General features: G+C 56.4%; 1 protein-coding gene, 1 long non-coding RNA gene and 1 other non-coding gene across 8 annotated transcripts in view; 1 reads left to right on the top strand and 2 right to left on the bottom strand.

Moving 5' to 3' along the window:
• The window catches only part of LOC102997900 (uncharacterized), a 33,110-nt gene extending 25,122 nt beyond the window's left edge, over window positions 1-7,988 (bottom strand). The window contains exon 1 of one of the 2 annotated variants that reach the window (XR_009006354.1): window positions 7,859-7,988. This is a non-coding gene — a long non-coding RNA (uncharacterized LOC102997900). Of the gene's footprint in view, window positions 1-7,412; window positions 7,483-7,858 lie in introns of those variants that run through there. The other variant, XR_009006355.1, reaches the window with a different exon arrangement.
• On the top strand, window positions 1,081-20,390 carry GPRC5C (G protein-coupled receptor class C group 5 member C). Of its 5 annotated transcripts, none has more exons than XM_057536448.1 (4): window positions 1,081-1,168; window positions 13,842-14,927; window positions 17,698-17,792; window positions 19,782-20,390. In XM_057536448.1, the coding sequence occupies exons 1-4, from the start codon at window positions 1,126-1,128 to the stop codon at window positions 19,959-19,961; spliced, it is 1,404 nt and encodes a 467-aa protein (XP_057392431.1). In that variant the 5' UTR covers window positions 1,081-1,125; the 3' UTR covers window positions 19,962-20,390. The 5 variants fall into 5 exon arrangements, with proteins under 5 accessions (XP_057392431.1, XP_007185682.2, XP_007185681.2 ...); XM_007185620.2 differs by lacking the exon at window positions 1,081-1,168 and adding an exon at window positions 6,560-6,704; XM_007185619.2 differs by lacking the exon at window positions 1,081-1,168 and adding an exon at window positions 6,978-7,117.
• On the bottom strand, window positions 15,020-15,091 carry TRNAE-UUC (transfer RNA glutamic acid (anticodon UUC)). Its single transcript has one exon. It is a non-coding gene; the product is annotated as a tRNA-Glu (tRNA).
• Window positions 20,391-20,669: the final 279 nt, after the last annotated feature.

The following is a 20,669-nucleotide window of genomic DNA, read 5'->3' as shown; positions in this document are numbered from 1 at the left end:
CCTGAAGCTGTGCGCTGAAGTTTGGGAAAGCCTAAGGACCAGCTTGTTTCCATTTTTGTGAGTTGCTTTCTCCCTACACGGAACGGCAGTGGAGGAAGACGAGCCTGGGACCGGAAGGTCCCAAATCACTGGTCACTCCAGCCAAGGGTTCTCAGATCCGTGGTTTCATGTAATCTCTACAGCAATCAGCAGGGGAAGAGGGGCAGGGATTATCACCTCATTTTACAGAGGAGCAAGTTCTGTGCTCTTTGGACAACTCTGTTGCCCTTTCCAGCTCTAAAACTCGATGATTTCATGGCAGGAGATCAAAACACCAGGTTTAAGCTTTACGTCCATCACTTGTGACCTTAGGCAGGCTCTCTTCCCAACTTGGCCTCCAGTTCCCACATGAGGATAATAAAACCAGGCATGATCTCAGGGGGCTTCTCTGAGGGCTCTCCAAAAACAGGTTAATCACGGGGGTTTAACTTTGTTGTAAATTGGGTTTGACTATGACCCTAATCTTTTGTCACCCAAACTCAGTCTTCATACTTGATTGTTTGCACTGCAGAATCAAATCTTCCAGTCTCAATTTAGGAAGGAAGGAAGGAAGGGAGGGAGGGAGGGAGGGAGGGAGGGAGGGAGAAGGCTCTCAGAGGAAATCCATCATTGGATTTAAATTTGAGGGACTGCCCCAGAATGCCAGTGGATGGGTTAATGTGGCAGAGTGGGTATGAGGACAAACTATAAAACTAAAGGAAAATGACTACGGGTTGTGTGGTGTGAGTGACAGCAAGAATGAAGGCTGTCGTATCCAAGGGCTGAAGTATAGATTGTTTATGGCCAGTGCCCACTTTAGCAAAACCACAACTGCTATTAAGACACTCAAATGCACCATCAGTGGTTCTGAACTTCGGATGATGATTTGAACTCTGCCTTATCATCCGAGGGAAGGCAAACAGCACGTCTACCGAAGGGGCTGAAATTTCAGCTGCTGCCAGGCGTCCCGGAGCTCCATCACAGTCCCAGAATAGCGCAGCTCGGTTCCCAGCAGCCTCGGGCTGCACCGCAGCTGGGCTTCCGGCAACGGAGCTGGAGTCAAGCCTCAAGCAGCAGCCGGAACAGCTGGGACTGAACTCCACCCAGATGCCAGCCGGCTGGCCCTGCCCTGCTGGAGGTACCATCTCTGGTGAGTGCAGGCAAGTCTGGCTCTCCTGTGGCACCGTGACTCTCCCCCCGTCCCCTTGGGGTCCTGGCTGAGTTTGACAGGAGGGACCCTCAGGGTGCCCTCAAATCCCAGGCGAAGGGGTGGGGGCTTTGGGTGATCTAGGCTGGTGGCTGGCGAGGCTGATGAAGGGCTGAGGGTTCCTGATGGTGGGCAGGCTGCGGTGTGCACAGAGAGGACACGACCACAGCGGGCTGGCGGCCACCAGGAGAACCGGGTTGAAGAAGGGAGAAAGGGCAGAGAGAGAGACACACAGCCCTGCCACAGGCCAGGCGGTTGCCCAGTGCAGCGCTGTCGTGAGGCTGGCTTCTGAAGGTGATGGGATTGTTGGGGGAAGGGAGAGTGGCTGAGAAGGAAAGCTGCAGACTAGACAGCTGGTCAGCTCTGTTTCCAGTGTCCTTCTCCTGCACTGGCCCATGTAGATCTTTCATCTATTTATTCCCTCGCAAATTTTTTTTTGGCTGCACTGCACGCCATGCGGGATCTTCCCTGACCAGGGATGTAAAATGTGACCCCTGCGGTGGAAGTGCGGACCGCCAGGGAAGTCCCCCTGGCAACTGATCGAGGCCCTGCCACGGGCAAGGACGGATCGGGCACACATCTTTCCCTCGAAGAGCTTACACCCTGGCTGAAGAAATAAGACATGTACATAAACAAACATTCGTAGAGCAGAAAATGAGCTACATAAGAGATACGAAAGCGCTTTGGGACATAGAACAGCGAAATTAAAACCAGTCCAGCAGAGTTAGAACCAATGGGTTCTAATCCAGGGCTAGTCCCTTAGCCTTTATGAACCTCAGTTTTAAATTGAACTCCTAGGGTTGTCAAGATCAAATATATATAAAAGACATGGAAAATTGTACAGTGCTACACAGAGGTAAACTAATATGGGTGTTGTTGCATTATTAGATCAGCCAGTGTTTGTGTATCTCTGAGCTTCTCGGCCTGGGATTCTGGGAGCCAGGGATCTGAGTGTGAGTCTCAGGACAGCAGCAAGGCCAAGCCTAGACCCAGAGCCCACCCCTTCCCCCGAGAAAAGGCTGACGGCATCCCTCAGGTCTGGCCCATCATTCCACCCATTTTATTATGCGTACAGAGAACTATCCCAGGGGCTGCAGGGAAGGCTAGGCGTGAAATCTGTTCCCCACTGAGCCTATCATGGAATTACGGAGGCCAGATATCTATGTATAAAATATAATTAACCGTGCAAAGCAGCGCAAGTTTGGCAAATTCATGCTAGAGGGGAAGCTTTGGGAGAGCAGAGGAAGGAGGTCTATGGGGCGGGGTCACCAGCAAAAGCTTCTGGGAGAAGCAGAAGGCTTTAAAGGGGGAACGGTTCAGAGAGGCCGGGAAGGGGCGTCCTGGATTGAGAGTGGGGGACATTGTGAGTGAAACCACAGGAAGGTCAGTCCGGTGGCCAGACCCAGAGCTGACCTCTCAGGCTGGAGTGGCCGTTTCCTGTGGGGAAGAGGAGGGAGAGGAGATGGCCAGTCCAGGTTGAATGCAGCCTGCAGGGGCCTCAAATGCTGGGCAAGGGAGTTAGATCTTTTACTTAGAGGCAGTGGGAACCACTGAAGGTCTTAGGAGCCGAGAATGAGGTCAGTGAATGCCCCACAGCAGAGGGGGTTTGCAGGGGACTGGAGGTGTCAGGGAACGGAAGGAAGACTGCAGGCAGGGTGATTAGGTTGGGTGTGTGTAACCCCAGTGGGAGGGTGCGCTTGCCCTGAAATGTTCTCACAAGGGGGGCGCGGGGGGGTGTGAGGAGAGACTCTTCCTCAAGGAAGGGAAGGGGGACTAAACACTGTTGTGTACACATTTCTTTTCTGTTTTTGGGAGGGGCAGGTTGAGGGGCCTGAATCCCTGGACCCTTGGCCTTGACCCTGGTTCCTAGATTCACTCAGTCTATTGACGGAGGTTCTCCAGACCTGGGCAGCTCAGAAAATGCAGCTCTCTCCTTCCACAGGGAGCTGGTTAGTGGCCCCTGAGCCATGGGCAGGGAAGGGGGGAGAGGGAGAGGCAGATTTTGTGGCCGCCATGGACGGGCTCAGCGTCAGGTGACATTCCAGCAGGTTCTGCCCTAGGCCCGCTTCCGGGTACCCTCCCAGGGGGATCATCCATGGGCAGCGGGTTGTGGTGAATAGGTGCTTATCTCGCCTGCAACCTGGCCCCTGGCTTCCTGCTTCTTAAGGGGCCACCTTGGTACCTGGGTCCTCTCAAAATGCCAGCTGGTACCAGGCTGCTCCAAGCAGGCAGTCCTAGGAGCTGAAGAGAAGAGGAAACTTAGCCAGACACCGCAGCCTGGGCAGTAGCCAGTTAATGCGGGGCCCGGGAGCAAGGAGAGGTCAAATGCAAAATCTGTTTACCAGCTGGTTTGGGGGCACCCAGCTGCCTAGCGCAAGATTCCAGGCGCCTACCTGTCAGGGGGCCAAGAGCCCCACCCTCAGCTCAGCGAGGGACTACGCCTGTTCCACGGGGCCCAGGGGGCCAGGCGCCAAGACCAGGGGCACTCAACCCTCTAGGGAGGGGGAAGCAGGCCTCCCAGTCCCCGGAGGAGGAAATGGCTCCTGAAAGAGATTCTGCACACTGAACCGGCAATCCAGGACTCCTGCTACCCAGGCAATAGGGAAGCCCCTCTAGGGAGCAGAACTGACCTCAAGCACCCCTGGGGTCGGCTCACCTGCTCCTCCAGTGCCCCAAGTTGGGTTGCCAAGGCCCCCTACACTGCACTCTAATGCAAGGCGTTGCTGGCGCTGGGGAGGTGGTGTCTCCAGCAGGTACTGGGCTCGCCTGCTTCCCAGGAAGGCCTGTGGCCAGTGGGCAGGGCAGGTACGGCCCTGTTTGCATGGTGTTTGCAGTGGTCCCCCCCTTCTCCACCCCAGGGTGATGGGGAAGGTCAGCAGGGGGCTGCCCTCCAGGGGCCATGTCTCAACTCTTGCTGCTAGGGTTCAAACCATAGAATAAATGGATCTACCGAGCGTCAGGCTCGGTGCCAGATACCGGAAACAACAAAATGAGTGAGACATGTCCCTGCTCTTGAGAAGATGAGAACTGAGAAGGCTAAGATACACTGAGATAAATGATAAATAAACAAATGCATACTAGGCTGTGGGTAAACAGGGCAGCTCACAACGGCTCATTCTGGGGAAGGTGAGGAAAGCATGGCAGAGAAAGGGACATTGGAGCTGAGCTTTGAGGCAGGGCAGGTTTTAAAAACCTTTGGTCAGACAGGGAGAGGGGGTTGGGGGAGGAAAGGAATAGCAGAGGAGAAGCCCAGAGCACAGCACAGCGAGGCTCCTCTGATCGTGGTAAAACAGGACCGAAAGAATGTTGGAGAAGCAGCTTCTACAAGAGTTTGTATTAAACACTGCTAGGACTTTTTTTTTTTTTTTTGGCCACGATGCGTGGCTTGCGGGACCTTAGTTCCCTGACCAGGGATTGAACCCGCGCCCCTGGCAGTGGAAGTGTGGAGTCCTAACCTCTGGACCGCCAGAGAATTCCCATTTCTAGGCCTTTTTAACTGTCAGGGCTAAGGCTCAGAGGGGATGGACCAGGAAAGGAGAGGCTGATTACTGAGCATCTGAGTGCCAAGCTTGTGCGAGGCCCATTGTAGACATGGCTTCGTTTGGATGTTACAGCAAGGATTGGGGGTGGTGCTATCCTGACCTCTTTACAGTAGAGGAAAGTGGGGCTCAGAGCAGTGAAGTGACTTGTCCAGGTCATACAACTGGCAAGTGGCAAAGTTGCACCCCACCTTGGGCCTTGTCACTAGCTTAGACTCAAGCAGCTCAAAAAGGAATTGTTCCAATGAATAAACGTAGTTTCGACCGGCCGGCGGCCAACAGGAACTCACGCACCATGTTGGGAGGGAGGGGTACAGACAATATCCACACAATTCATTAATCCAAGATCTATCTGAACAGTGGGGGGGGGCAGTGTCCCTATGGGACCACTTCTCAAAGTGTTACCTTCTGGTGAAGATGGGAGTTTATAAAGGCCTATGTATTACATGCCTATGTATTATTACATCGGGCGAAGGGTATCTGGGGGCGCAGATGAGTCTGCGGTTGGAGTCTTTGACGCAATGGCATCTCCCACCGAACTTCTCTCCCGGCCACTGGCCGTGTCCATCAGGACCCACAGCCATCCGGCTCCCAGGGCTGGGGGTGGGGCTCTCAGGATTTCCACCCTCCAGTGTTCCTGTTCTTGACAGGCCCTGGGGGATTAAAGCCAAGGGCACCAGGGATCCTGGAGCCTCAGAAGCCCCAGGTCATCTGCCCTGAGGGCCTTGCTTTGTCCTGAAGGCATATCCCGTTCCAGAGTGAGATGGGGTGGAAAGGGGGCGAGCAAACCGTTCTCAGAAAACGGCCCTACATTTCCGCTGCCGTCACGGCACAGGGCTGGCTGGGGGCGGAGCTCATCCACTGAGGTGTCCAGGCCTGTTTCCAGACCACCGCCAGTGGGTGGCCAGGCACCGGATACCCCATCCTGGCCCCTGCCTGGGCCCGGAGGGAGGGGGGAGACTTGCCTCATGGGAGAAGTCTCTGGAGAGTGAAGGGGTTCTCCACGAATCCAGACGGATCCCGAATTCACCTGTGTCTCCCTGAGGTCACTTGTATCCTGGTCTCCCCACTACTTTCCCCACCCCTTTCCCAGGCTCCTAGATCTGGCTTTAAACGTATGCTAATGAGGGACCCCTCCCAGCAAACTGGTTTCAGCGTTGGTTGCCTAGTTAATGAAAACTAGTCAGAGGTCAGAGTGACTGATCTGTTTCGCGTAGGTCTGACCTGCTGCTCCCCCTTTCAGGGTGGGCCCCCCACCGCCTGGCCCTTACACACGTCTGCACGTGCTCACGTCCGGTGTGTGTGTGTGCGGGGGGGGGGGGGGTGTCCCTGAGATGCAGGAGGTGGAGTTAGGGGAAGGAGACCAAAGGCAGAGCAATGCGCTCTTCCTCTCAACATTGAAAAGAATTGAAACAATTCAGTCCTCACATTTTCCAGGCCAGCCAGAGAGGGCCAGGCGCAGGAAGAGATATAGGGTTCTAGAAAAGCAGGGCCTCACCGCCAGCCCAGGCTGCTAAGCAAACAATCCCTCCAGGAGTCCGAAAACTGGTGTGCGAGGGGAGGAGCCGGCCTGGGGTTTATCGCTCCGGCAGCTCCGGGTGATTCAGGGAGTTTGACTTCTGGTTGTCATAGATGGAAGCACGCAAACAAACAGCCCGGGAGGTACCCCTCCCCTCTGCCTGCGCCCTCCCCCACTTTGCTACCCCCGGCCCGAGACCAGCCGCCCCCCCCCCCACGGTTCCCGCCCTCCTCCCGGGCGCTCCGGGCTGAACCAACACGCCCAGCCGCCCGCCCGGCCACCGACTGACTCCGACCGCGCGCCGCTGGCGATCCCCCAGGCAACTCGGCGTCACGAGAACCAGCACCCCAGAGACCCGGCGCCCGGCCCTGCCTCCGCGTCCCCTGGGTCCCGGCCAGGCGCAACAAGCACTCCCTTCTCGGTGCGCCGCGGCCCCTCCGGGCCTCCGGCGCTTGCCAACTAGGCCCCGCTGCGTAGCCCACCTCCCGCGGAGCCCGCAGCCCTGGGGGAAGGCAGCCGGAAAATCTCTTGTTTACTGGGCCGGGGTGATCCTAGATTGGATTCGCTTCCCCATTTCTGCAGTTCCCCTTCTGCTGATTCCTGGGGCCGGAGAGGAAAGGGTGGCAACCCGCTGATGCACCCCGGGAGAGGGAGTGAGGTTGGGGTACGGGGAGGGGGGAACTCGAACTCGTGGAAAAGTCCCCGGGCGGCGGGAGGGGCAGGACTCGGTGGCCAGGCCGATGTGTCCCGGAGCGCAGAGACCGCGGGGGCCGGGTTAAACACTGTACCTCGGGGAACTGAACCGTGAAGGCTAATTAGGACAGGTCCGAACAGGTAACGGGGACACGGGGAGGGGAGCGCGCGCTAAGGAGGACCGAGTCCCGGGCGATCGCAGGAAACCCAGGCGCGGGGTAGTCGGACCCAGGGCGACTTCTGCCCACGGTCCCGAGTGGTTCTGGGCCCGGCCCACGGCGTTAGGGGCGCGCGCGGTGGCGTTCCCACGCACACTTGGTGACCCGGGTGCCGGGGAAGGATCGCGCGTGCAAGAGGTGGACGCTCGGTGTGTGGTGTGTCCACGTGTGCAAGCTCGGGGAGGGCAGGGGGCGCAGAAGGCGCGACAAAGACATACTTGGTATTTGAACGTGCGCCTCGCTCTAGTCCGGAGCGGCGAACTGTGCCCCGCGTGTGTCTCACGGGAGAGCCACGACGAAGGTGACAAAGACTAGGTGTCCGCCCCGGAGAGACGCACCAAGGTGGCCCCCGCGCGCGTTTGTGTGCGCGCGCGCTGGGACTTGCGGAGAGGGAGAGCCCGCCCGTGAATTGTGTTGGGCTGCACCCCCAAACCGCTTTCCGGAGAGAAAACGGAGTCCCGAAAGTAAGTGCGCGTGAGTGTGCGCGCGCCCGCGTGCGGGGGCGTGGCAGTAAACAGCAGCAACCCACAAGCCGGCTTGGCCAGAAACTCCGATCTCCCTCCCCTGCCGGAAAGTGCGTCTAGTCGGAGCCTGGAGGTGAGTCGGGGATGGGTGGGGGGAGGGCCGGCCGGGCTTTGTTACTGTGTAAGCGGATTGCACGTACCTGGAGCGCCGCGGGCGCCCGATAAGCCCCTGAATGGAGGTGATGTCACGGTGATGCAGGCGCCGGCCCACCCTCACGGCGAGAAAGGAGCCGAGCGCGGGCAGAGGCCAGCGCGAGGGCGAGAGACGGAGCGCAGCCAGCTCCGAGTCCCGGGGAGAGGCAGGCCCTGCGCCCCGATCCCCCGCCTGAGCCCCGCCACCTCAGACCAGGGCTGGGCCTGGCCCCGCTCTCTGCGCCGAGTCCCTCCCACCCCCCACCCCCGCTCGCGCCCCGCCTGGAGTTGGCCCCAAACGCCGCGCCGGAGCTGGGCCGGCGACGCGTCCCAGGTAAGGGCTGCAGCCTGCTCGCTCCGCCCTCCCCTCGGCCGCCGGGAAGAGTGGGGTCGGGCTGGTGGGGAGTGGGCGAGGGCTGAGGCCCAGGGGTGGAGAACCGGGGGGCGGAGGACACCGCTCCTACTTCGCTCACTCGCAGAAACTTTCCAAACCGGAGCAGGCTGGGGACTGGGGGTGTGGGAAGCCCGGCGCTGGGCTCGGAGTTGGCGGCGAGGGAGAGCTCCACGATCGGGGTCTCCAAGGACTACCCCCTCCGCCCTCGCAGCCTCTCTGCGTGACTCCGCGGCCAATAGTGACTGGGGGGCCGGCGTCCTCTCCGCGGCCCGCTACCGTGGATGGGGAGGGCAGGTTTCTGGGACCAGAGGAAATGGGAGAGAGGCTGGCCTCCCTGCTCTTTCTGTTCCGCCATCCAGGGGAGCGTGGGTGTGGACCCCGGTCCCGGCGAGAGGTAGGGAAGGGAGGGCTCAATCTTCCTGCGGGAAGTTCGGAATTTCGGTCAATCGTAGACCCTGTACCTTTGGCGGCGTGGCTTCTAGATCCCTTCCCTTTCCCCGCTCCTCCCTCACGCCCCACGGGGTTTCCTGCGCCCTTCCCAGCCGCGGAGGTGGAGTTGCGCCTCTCCAGCCCCAGACCCACAGTTTTGAACCCAGCAAAACGCAGTCATTGAAAAAAACTCCACGCTCTTGATCCTAAAGCTCAAGGACCAGAATATGTTGAAATCGGGTTTTGTGCTCTTGGAGGTTCCCTGCCTGGGCCTTTATCTGTGGCTGGGGGAGGGCGTGCCGCTGGGGGGTGGGGCGCATTCCGGAGTGGCTTTCTAGAGCGGACCCTTGGGTTGAGGACTCACGTGTTTCAGAATGCTCAGGAAATTGGGGGCCAAATATCCGCCCTCGGTGTGAAGGGCTAAGCCTGGGGTTCCTGGAAGCCCTCTACCCCACCCCCGACCCCACCCCCCAACTTGGGCACTGAAGTAGCCCCGTACAGGTACAGGCACCTCCGACCCCTCTTCTTATTGGTTGGTTTAAACACCAGAGTCCCCTGAACAGAGGAGTAAGATGACAGGACCTAACCAGGGGCAGAGAGGAAGGAGGAGATGGATGGGAGAAGGGGAGGATGTGGGAAGGCTGCCCGTGGGTCCATCCGTCTCTCTCCATGGGCTGCTGAGTGGCGGCAGACCCGGGAGGAAGGAGGCTCCTCTGTGGCTCTGCTAGGCGCCTCGGAGAGGGACCTCTACATGGTCATGGCACTCTTGGAGGTACCTGGCTGTGGGTCTATATCTTACTCTGTCCCTTTGAGCCCAGGAGACAGACCAAGGCCGCAGTGTGAAGCCCATGTTGCCCTTTTCAGGATGGTTCTCAGGCTTTCGTGTAGATGGTCGGGGAGTGAGGAAAGGTGAGAAGGCCCGGCTGCCTCATCCTTGCTGGGTGAAGCCCAGTCGGGGCTGGCTGGGCCTCCGAGCCACCACTCTGCTGAGGTCTCTCTGCCTCCCCTGGGAGAGGGAAAGAGGGAGGAAGGGGCTTCTGGAATTGGATTGGGCTGACTCAGACCTGAGCTGGGGGCTGAGTGGCTGAGCCTAGGGAAAGGCCGATTTCAGAGGTGATTAAAAATACTTGTATAACTGATTCCAGGGAGGTGAAGCAAAAGGGCCCCTTTGTCCAGAAAATAATCTGCAGCTCGGCTGGGCTGTGGCCATAGTGTGGGGGGGACTCATGGAACTGAAGGAGGTCCCCCTCTTTGGTCCTACTGAGAAGCTTTTTTTAAAAAAAATATTTATCTGGCTGTGCCAGGTCTTAGTTGCGGCATGCGGGATCTTTAGTTGCGGCATGCGGACTCTTAGTTGTGGCATGTGGGATCTGGTTCCCTGACCAGGGATCAAACCTGGGCCCCCTGCATTGGGAGCTCGGAGTCTGAACCACTGGGCCACCAGGGAAGTCTCCCCTACTGAGAACCTTAAAGCAGGAGACGTGACTCTAAAATGAAGAGGCCGGACTGGGATGGGGAGAAATGGGCACCAAATCCGTTCAGTGAATGCTTTTCAAATGCCTACTATGTTCAGTGCAAGACTAGATGTTGCAGGGGATGCTAAGGTAAACAAGTCTTGTTCACTCCCCTCAGACCTTACAGCCAGGTAGGGGAGACGCCTACGCACACGATTCTAACGATCAAGGCTCAGAAGACAGCCTGGAAGTGCAGGCTCTAGGGACCCGCAGGAGGGAGGGTCTCAAGGCTGAGCTGGTCTGTTTCATCTGAGTCCTTTCCCCCTTGGCCGCCATCTTCAAACACAGCATCCCTTGGCTGGCTGAATCTGCATTCCTGGATGTTGAAGGACACTGGGCTGAGCTTTCTTTAAGTCTCCTGCTGGCCGCCAAGGGTCGCTGTCCCAGGCAGTGGACAAGAGCCAGGCCCAACGGGTCCAATTTCCCCACTTGAGTTGGTGTCTGCCTATCTCTCCACTCCCCCACTTTGAAGTTCCCATGTTGGTGGGACCGACAGGCTTGAAGGGTAAGGTCCAGGGCCAACAGCAAAGTGAGAAGGAAATTGGGGTGAGGGCTGTGAAGCTTCTCTGGCCCTGGCCCAAGTTCTTATGAGGTGTTGGATTCTAGCAAGGTACAGGCAGGTATGACTCTAAGAGCAAGATAGACCAAGAAGAGGGATTGACATAATGGTCGCAGACTAAATGCGAGCGGGCTTGGTTTTTTGTAATGACATGGCCGTTATAAGATTTGAACTTGTAGCGTGGACTTTTAGCATTCTTTCCCCCACATCCAGCCAGGCCTTAGACTTTATCTGGGAAAGGATCTCCATTAGGCCTTACCTTTGGCCTTGGTCTTTAGCCGGGGATGAATGTGTCCTCAACAAATCGATTGCCTGTGCTTTTTTGCCAGAATCAAATCTTAAAGCGCAACCCTGGTTATGCCCTCATCATGCAAAAAACAGCCTTCAGTGGCTCCCTACTGCCTTTAGAATCAAGCCCTAAACTCCTTCCGTGTAGTGTCTCTAATCTGTAGCCAGCCAGCTGCAACCTCCCTTTACAGACTCAGTTCATACTTGGTGAATTTGATTAGGAACTGAATAAAATGCTGTTGAGAGGTGTTCTTCACTCTGTCTTTTCTGACCACCTCAGCTGGGAAGAGCTTCCTCCTCTGTGTTCCTGTAACACTTTTCTCTCCCCAGAGGTAAATTCTTTTGTGTGACACCTTATTTTTCTTTGGGTAGTTTTCTTGTAGACCTACCTTTTGGACTGTGTTTGTTCATCTTTGTATTTTCCACTGTGCGTCTAGGGGAACTACTGGGCCTGGTCCCCCTAGACGCACAGTAAATATTTGCTGATTTGGAATATTTGTCTGTTCTAAACTGGGACCTGGCGGAGGGAGATGGAATGAGCAGCTCTTGAAGATGTGCAGATTGCCAGAGGCTAAGTCTGAGTGACCATTCTCAGGGTTCATACCACATCTCCAACTTCACCCCAAGGTCTAGCTGTTTTGCTGTGAGCCAGAAATACTCATGATGGGGTTGAATGCTTAGGATCCCATAGCACGTTATCCATAAATTATCTCCTGGAGTGGTTCAATATTCCTTATCCATTAGCCCTCTCCGATTCCTCTTTTCTCTTCCCAGCCCTTGTAAATAAAGTACAGTTTGTGCTTTATTGATTTACTATTACACAAAGTCCCCTACAAGAGCTTATTTAAATCTTGATGTAGGGGAAACATGCTTTTGCATTGGAAGTCGAGAGAAACTAGCTGTGTTACAGTACGATTTATTTAGGAAAACAATAATAAATTCACAAAGGAGTGTTAATTTATTAAAAGTTAATGGTAGGTGTTGTTTGGGGAAAAGCAAGCTTAATTGACAGATGAGGTGGTAGTTGGGAAGGCTGAGAGACCTAAAATATTTTCAAGGAGCATGTAGGATATCTTAAAGGACTTTGAAAGTTGATGATCTTTATTATGTCAGTTTCACTTAATTTGTGAGTTTTATTTCCTCTGACTTAGTAACAGTGTCCTTCCCTTTCTCAATCATGGAGAGACAGTTCTGTTTGCCTGTTATACATTAACTAACCAGGAATGGTGAAAACATTAAGGGCTTAGCGGTGTACAAATCTACACTCCACCTCCAAAAGGGAAGAAAGAGAGGTGGTGGGGAAGTCGGATCATGCCATTCCCCTCCCAGCCACTAGTGGTCACTATCAGCCCAGGAAAGCTTGGTTGCTGTCTTTCTGGAAAGTTCCTGGGTCCAAGAGGTGAGAGAGGAAGAGGCAGGGTTACAACTAGTTACTTGAACATAATAAGGGGTGATTTAAATGTGGAGTCCCTGCATTTCATAGGATTTTGGAATTTATGACTTGCTTTTTAGAGCATTTAAATGTTCTGTTCTCCAGATAAATTTAAAGTCTTTGGGTAGAAAACTCACTGATTTGGTCTTTAATTTCTCTTAATCTGCCACACTCTTTACCTCCACTTCACACAAGGAAAATCCAGTTGATATTGAGAGCAGGGGTTTGGTTTTCTTTGGTGCCAGTCTACAGCATTTAGTAAGGCTGCTGTCCGGGACCGGTCCAGTGAGTTGTTGCCGTAGTAAGTTACCTTCCTGGTGTGAATAAAAGACATCTTTCTTGCCTTCTAGCTACAGTGCCTCAACGTCTTCCATTATAAATTAATTTCTTTGGGTATTGCTTTGCCCTTGCCTGGTTCTTGCTTTTAAAGTGTTAATGCCTCGTAGGAGGATTTTTGCATTAAGTCATTAACTCCCTAGCTGGGAAATTCGTTGATTTTTTTTTTTTTTTAATATTTATTTACTTGGTTGCTCTGGGTCTTAGTTGTGGCAGGCGGGCTCCTTAGTTGAGGCACGTGAACTCTTAGTTGCGGCAGGCATGTGGGATCTAGTTTCCTGACCAGGGATTGAACCCAGGCCCCCTGCATTGGGAGCACAGAGTCTTACCCACTGTGCCACCAGGGAAGTCCCAGAAACTCGTTGATTTTATTCTTGAGACTCTAGCAACTGAGCTTCCAAAGAACTTTGGATTCTGAGGAGAAGCGTTGGCACTAAAAGTGGGAAAATGAAGGGCAGAAAAGGGCAGCGGTACGGAGGCATCAGGGGAAAAGTGTTGATACGTACAACTTTTCAATCATCTCTTCACTTTGTCCAGTTGCAGTTTGTACCTGTTACAGGTGCTTGTTAAATACTCACTGAATGAGTGAATGCGTGGCTGATTTGCCGTCGACTTAGGCATCACAGGGACAGAGTGGAGGGGCATGGTGTCTGGCCATTTGAACTCTGGAAGTCCCGGGGCAGAGAGGAACTGAGTGCCGAATGAACTTGCTCACAAACCTCAGCCCCCAGCCCACCTGCAAGAGCTCAGGGAATATCTGGGCCCAGGTTATGATTTGGGGGAGGGAGAGGGGCCTGAAAATTCAGCACAGTTTCCTCCTTTTCCATGACTGGGAACAGGGATGACACTCGGGTTTCATCTCATTTGCCTCTCTGGTCACTTGGTACAAGGCCCAGGAGTTCCGTGTTAAGAACGATTCTGAAGCCCAGAGGCAAAGGCAAGATCAGTGTGCCGTGGTTCAGGGTGGGGGGAACGGCGCCTTGTGTGTCAGAGTCTGACCTGGAGGACTGATTTTGCCTTTCCTCCCCTCCGCCTCTAGGGACCCAGCTGGGGCCTGGCCTGGGAGCCAGCATGGCCATCCAGAAAGCGGTGCTAATGTGCCTGGGACTGGCCCTCTTCCTACTCCCCGGGGCCCGGGCCCAGAACCACGCCCCATCTGGCTGCAGCCCGGACCTCAACCCCCTCTATTACAACCTGTGTGACCGCTCTGGGGCTTGGGGCATCGTCTTGGAGGCAGTGGCGGGGGCGGGCATCGTCACCACTTTTGTCCTCACCATCATCCTCGTGGCCAGCCTCCCCTTCGTGCAGGACACCAAGAAGCGGAGCCTGCTGGGGACCCAGGTGTTATTCCTGCTGGGGACCCTGGGACTCTTCTGCCTCGTCTTTGCCTGCGTGGTGAAGCCTGACTTCTCCACCTGTGCCTCTCGGCGCTTCCTCTTTGGGGTCCTGTTCGCCATCTGCTTCTCCTGCCTAGTGGCCCACGTGATAGCCCTCAACTTCCTGGTCCGGAAGAACCACGGGCCCCGGGGCTGGGTGGTCTTCATCGTGGCCCTGCTGCTGAGCCTCGTGGAGGTGATCATCAACACGGAGTGGCTGATCATCACGCTGGTGCGGGGAGGGGGCGGCGAGGGTGGCCCTCCGGCCAATGGCAGTGCCGGCTGGGCCACCGCCTCCCCCTGTGCCATCGCCAACGTGGACTTTGTCATGGCGCTGATCTACGTCATGCTGCTGCTGCTTTGCGCCTTTACGGGGGCCTGGCCCGCCCTGTGCGGCCGCTTCAAGCGCTGGCGGAAGCACGGGGTCTTCGTGCTGCTCACCGCGGCCGCCTCCATCGCCATCTGGCTGGCGTGGGTCGTCATGTACACCTACGGCAACCAGCAGCGCAAGAGCCCCACGTGGGATGACCCCACGCTGGCCATCACCCTCGCCGCCAATGCCTGGGCCTTTGTGCTCTTCTATGTCATCCCTGAGGTCTCCCAGGTGACCAAGGCCAGCCCGGAGCAGAGCTACCAGGGGGACCTGTACCCTACCCGGGGCGTGGGCTACGAGACCATCCTGAAAGAGCAGAAGGGCCAGAGCATGTTTGTGGAAAACAAGGCATTTTCCATGGACGAGCCAGCCTCAGGTGGGTCATGGGACACCCTCCCCGGGTGCCGTTTTATTTTTTTTTAATTTCTAAAAATTTTTGGCCACACCATGTAGCCTGTGGGACCTTAGTTCCCCAGCCAGGGATTGAACCTGGGCCACAGCAGTGAAAGTGCCGAGTCCTAACCACTGGACCACCAGGGAACTCCCCCCAGGTCCCCTTTTATTCCAGGTGGTTTACTGCAGGACAGGGGGCTGGTCTCCTGAGCAAAATGGGAGGTTCCTGAGGTTATCCAGAATTTTCTGCCTTAAAGTCCCTAAATCCCATTTTTTTTAAAAATTCTTTATTTATTTTTGGCTGCGTTGGGTCTTCATTGCTACGTGCAGGCTTTCTCTAGTTGTAGCGAGCGGGGGCTACTCTTCGTTGCGGTGCGCGGGCTTCTCATTGTGGTGGCTTCTCTTGTTGCGGAGCACGGGCACGCAGACTTCAGTAGTTGCAGCACACGGGCTCTAGGACACGCAGGCTTCAGTAGCTGTGACGCATAGGCTCAGTAGTTGTGGCTCTAGAGTGCAGGCTCAGTAGTTGTGGTGCACAGGCTTAGTTGCTCCGAGGCATGTGGGATCTTCCCAGACCAGGGATTGAACCCATGTCCCCTGCATTGGCAGGTGGATTCTTAACCACTGTGCCACCAGGGAAGTCCTCTAAATTCCATTTTTCTTAAGGATTTTTTTCCTATACTCGTGCAATTCATGAATATATTTTCGTTGTAAAATTTTACACATTACAGGTAAAATTTCCCTCCACTGTCAGTTCTACCCCCTTCCCTCCTGTTCTATCCCCAGAACTGATCACTGTTGACTGATATTTTCCTGCTAGGAGCCTCAGTTTCCTCATCTGTAAAATGGGGATAATAATGGTTCCTGTTTCATAGGATTCTTTTGAGGATTCAATTAATGCATCTTCTGGCGCTTGGAAGATACTCTAGAAGTATTAGCTATTAGCCCTGTGTATTACTAGTATTTTACTGTCATTATTATTATCCTTCCAGAGCTTGTTTTTCCACTATGTACATATCCATAGTCTTAGTTTCCTTTTAAAGTCTTTTCAGTTCACAATTTTTTCTTTTTCATAAAATCGCGTGTGCCACATGCTGATCTAAGCAGCACCCACTATCCGATAGCCAGCTTGTCCCCAAGCTCCTGCCCCGGCTCTTTGTTAATGGGATGGGCCTCTCCTGAGGTGCCAGGCAGCCCCAGAGCCTTGGTGGTTGGAGCTGAGGGCGCCTCGGAGGTGGAAGCGGCAAGAAGGCAAGAGAAGCCCCTGCAGCCTGGGTCAAGCCCCCGTCGGAAAAAGCTTGGGAGGCAGGAGGGGGGTGGCCATTCTCCAGGAGACTTGGCCAGACGTGCTCCCAGCTCCCTAAGGAAGGAGCCTCTTTCTGGCATTTGTTCATTGTAAGGACCATTAGCGTTTATTGAGCACAAACTGAGTGCCAGGCATTGAGCCTTTCCGGATATGCCCTGTGGCATGCGTCTCACGTGCTTTCTTAGCCGGCTGGTCACAGCCCCTTCATCTGCTGTGACCCGGAAAGCCTGGACGCTGACCCCCTACTCTGCTGATCGAGGTGTTGGGGGCTTAAGAGTTGACCTGGCTGATTGTTGAGCGCTACCTCTGGGACCTCTGCCAGGGGTCAGAGGCAGAGGCAGGGGAGGTTTCAGAATGAGAACTCTCTGCCTTTTCTCTACAAGCTGCGATCCCTGTGATCCCTGCCTTGGGGAAAGGAGTGATCCTCACCCCGTCAGGCCCTGATCTTTGACCTGCCCAGCGGGGTGGCCCCTGGCATCCGCACAGCCTGGTGCCAAGTGAGGGGGGAGGGTGGGGCAGCTGGTGAGGTTGGGGACAAATGTTGGGAGGAGCCTTGGCGGCCCCCACCTTTGCTGTCACCCGCTGCCTGTTTGCCTGGCCAGAGAGTTCTCAGCCTTTTTCCTCAAGGCAAACACTTCTGGGCCTGTAAGGGTTTTTTTTCCTTTTATTTTATTTTTTCTAAATGGAAAAATCAATTGAGTGAGCCCAGCACTTAGGAAGCCCTATAGAGTTGTGGTCCCTTTAGAGCCGCAGGGCCATCAGCCGGCAGGAGACGGGCATCCGCTGCCCTGGCCCTCACGGCTCAGCCCTCTCCCCGGCCCTCAGAATTGGTCAGCAGCTTTCCTCCGACCCAGCGCCCAGCAGCGCAGGACAGATCGGGAAATCAACACCCCCGAAGGCGCAGGGAAGTGTTCCCAGAGCTGAAAATAGTTCTGGAAACTTGCCAAGGGGCCACAGGACAGAATGTGCCTTCAGTCCCCCTGGTGGAGCTCTGGGTCCTGGGCAAACAGCACCCAGCCCTGCCCCATGCAGACTCTTGGGCAGTGGGGTCTCTGCTTTTTTTACCCTGGCGCCTGGCAGCTGGCCCGCAGCAGGAGAGGCCAGAGCTGGAGGCTGGCCATCCTGGAAGGCGGCCGAAGGTCCATGTGCCCCTCTTGGCCTCTGGCCCCAGAGGGCGGAAGGGGATGTGAAGGTTGCTGACGGGACGTTTTTTCGGTGGGAGGGGGTCTCGTGCTGCAGGAAAGCCCAAGGGGAAGGCAAGCATTGTGCTCTCTGTGCATCCAAACAAAGGGATGCTGGGCTCCACGGGGTGGGGTACACCTACAGCCTCAGCCCCAGGGCTGGCCTAGCCCCCTTTTCCCTCTCCCTGCCTCCTGGGGAGCCTTGCTTGAGAGCAGGAAAGGGAGCTGAAAGTCCAGCCCGGAACAGCTGCTGTGTTTCCTTGCAGCTAAGAGACCAGTGTCACCGTACAGCGGGTACAACGGGCAGCTGCTGACCGGTGTGTACCAGCCCACTGAGATGACCCTGATGCACAAAGCCCCGGTGAGTGGGGTCCCCGGGTGTGCAGGGTGGGTGGAAGCGGGAGGGAGAAGGCAGGCTCTGCATCCAATGCGTCAGCGTTCGGGAGCCCAGGACCCCGACTCCTGATGCCTTCTTCCTGGGGTTGATGTTCCTGCTGCCTTTCGCGACACTGTGGCGGGACCTGTCTGCCCTGTGTCGTCGGGGCGTCAAACACCCACTGAGGACAGCTGCTCAGAACAGTCTCTCTCTGAGCTGGTGGGAGCTGCCAGCTTTCCCCTAAGCAGCTTAGGGGGGGACAAGGGGGGGCCTCAGCCAGGTAGGTGCCATTCTTGGTGGACAGAGGACCACAGGGCAGGTCTGGGTAGGTATTAGCTGCCCGACCACAGCTGTCCCAAGAGGGCTTCCTGCTCCCTTCCCCCCACCAGCAGGCAGCAGCTCTTGACCTTACACCTCCCCTGGGTTCTGGAAACCAGATGCTCCATTCGCCAAGGGAGGGCGGGTGGGAACAGGAAGCCAGTGGGTTAGAGTCTTACTCACTCCATATACGTGCCTCCTCCCCGGATGGCTGGCAGTCGCTCTTGGGGAGACCCCTCGCTCTCCGGAGCCTGAACCTGCAGCTAGGTTCCAGGAGAGGGAGGCTGTGGCCAGGAGCCAGGATAGGCCGAGGAATGAATCTCAGAAGGGCGTGAGCAGAGTTGGCCAGCGCCCAGACACCCAGGGTGCCCCACCTGGCCGCCCCTCCCTACCTGTGTGCATGGAGTCGTGCTCCTTCAGGAAGGATCTGAACTAACAGATATTTTATCTAATGGCGGCTCCCAAAACATGGTCCCTCGACCCCCAGCGTTACCATCCCCTGGGAACTTGCTAAAAAGGCGCAAGGGCCAGGGGTGTGATGGAGCCAATAGTTACATCTCTTCAGCGATGTCACCTTGACAACTTGGAGTTATCCAAGCCATGATGGGAATAACCGCCCACAGAGATCTGCCAACACTACAGATCAGGGTCGTTAAACATTCACCAGATCACCGCGGGGTGGGGCCCCCTAGGCATGGCTGTGGGTTCATAAACAGTCAGGTGATTCTGACGCACAGCCCGCTTGGAGAACCCGTCCTCCATCTAGATGTTCCAGGAGCTGCACGGGGAGGGGGAGTTGGAGATGGTAAATGGGTTGGGAGGACCACCCGGGTCTGAGTTGATTCAGAAGGCAGCTTGGGGCCCTGGAGCTGCGGGGGTTTGGTGGCAGCTCTTTGCCTAGGGATGAGGCAGGCGGGGCCCGGGGCTCACCTTCCCTCCAGGGTGGGACCTGGGACCCATGCCTCAGCCTCACCCGCACAGGAACAGAACCAACGCAGCTCCGACCAGGATCCAGGCAGAGACTTTGGATTTTAAGTCTCCAAAACTTAAAACTCTCTCAAACCCCAAACCATTCGGGGTTTAAGTCTCTAAATCAGACTGCTAGATAAGAAACGTGTGACATGCCTGGGGCCTGACAGAAGGGTGTCCTGGGCCCAGCACATCAGCCATGATGCTGTTGGGGGGATGTAATGCCACCGGGGGTACTCGGGTAAGAGTCTTGGAGGAAGGGAGCCTGGGAGCGGAGCCGGGCGGGTCACAGAAGGCCCGTGTGTTTCACCCTCTGTTGGGCCCCAAGGTTTAGGGAGGGGGACAGGGCTTGAGAGGAAGATCCTTTTGGAAAGAGCCATCCACTGTGTGAAGCCCCGGACTGTAGAGGTGGCTGGGAGCCTCATTTCCATGCCCAGAGGGTGGCCCTCTGCAGGGTGAGATAAGGGGCTGGAGGTCAGAGGTGAGCTCCTCCAGTTTCCAGACTCCCGGAGTCATCCATCCCAGGCCCGGAGTCATCCATCCCAGGCCCGGCTGGAAGGGGGCGGAGGGGGGGGACAGGGAGGGAAGGGGGAGCTGCAAGCGCAGCCCTGCAGGAAGCGGAGTGGGAGCGTGTGTGCATCCGCCCGGGCGGAACCCAGCTGTGAGGCCGCCTGTTCTTCCCTCCAGTCTGAAGGAGCTTACGACGTCATCCTCCCGCGGGCCACTGCTAACAGCCAGGTGATGGGCAGTGCCAACTCCACCCTGCGGGCCGAAGACATCTACGCAGCCCAGAGCCACCAGGATGCCACCCTGCCGAAGGAAGGCAAGAACTCTCAGGTCTTTAGAAACCCCTACGTGTGGGACTGAGTCGGCACCAGGAGGAGGCGGGCAGATCTGGGGACCTGGCCCCGGGCGAGGGTCTTGCTGGGAGCCCGTGCTCTCCCCTCCCCCTCCCCCTCGCCGGCTCAGGACAGGTCATGGGCCTCAGCCGGGAGGCCCTCCCCATCTGCCAGTGTTGGGCTGGGCGTCCCCGTGCCCCTCACCCACTCCTCAGTGTTGTGGAGTCCAGGAGCCAACTCCGGCTTCGTGTCAGGGTCACCTGGCTTCGTGTCGAGGTCACCTGCGGCGGCCACGCTCCAGCCAAATAGTGGCGGCCAGTCAGCACCTACGTTCTCTGGAGTCTTCGGAGAGATTCCTGCAACCTTGAGAGATGTCCCAGGCGCTTCTGTCCTGGGTCTCGCTCCTCTGTGAGGGGCAAGGGTGCCTAATAAACACGTTTCTGCTTTATTAACCCTTCTCCTGGGAGTGTCGTGTCTGATCTGGGCTCTCGGTGTCCAACGAGCCGCTCCTCCACCCTGGCCTGTGGGCCTTTCCTCTTTCTCCTCCTCCCTCTGAATCCAGCTCCCAGGAAAGTCGCTGCTGAGTTTTCCTTCTGTGCAACGAAGTAGCTGACACCTCTCCCCAGGGAAGAGTTCTTCAGCTAAGCCTGGGTCCGTGTCCCGTGCGATCAGCATGGACCTCTGGGCCCGGCTCCTGTCTCGGGTCTCGTCCAGTATCTGGGCTTGTGTGAAATGA

This window comes from Balaenoptera acutorostrata, chromosome 20 (genome assembly GCF_949987535.1).
Source record: "Balaenoptera acutorostrata chromosome 20, mBalAcu1.1, whole genome shotgun sequence".
NCBI classification, from domain to species: Eukaryota; Metazoa; Chordata; class Mammalia; order Artiodactyla; family Balaenopteridae; genus Balaenoptera; species Balaenoptera acutorostrata.
The sequence above is the reverse complement of the archived record's forward strand: the minus strand, read 5'-3'. Positions and strand labels throughout refer to the sequence as shown.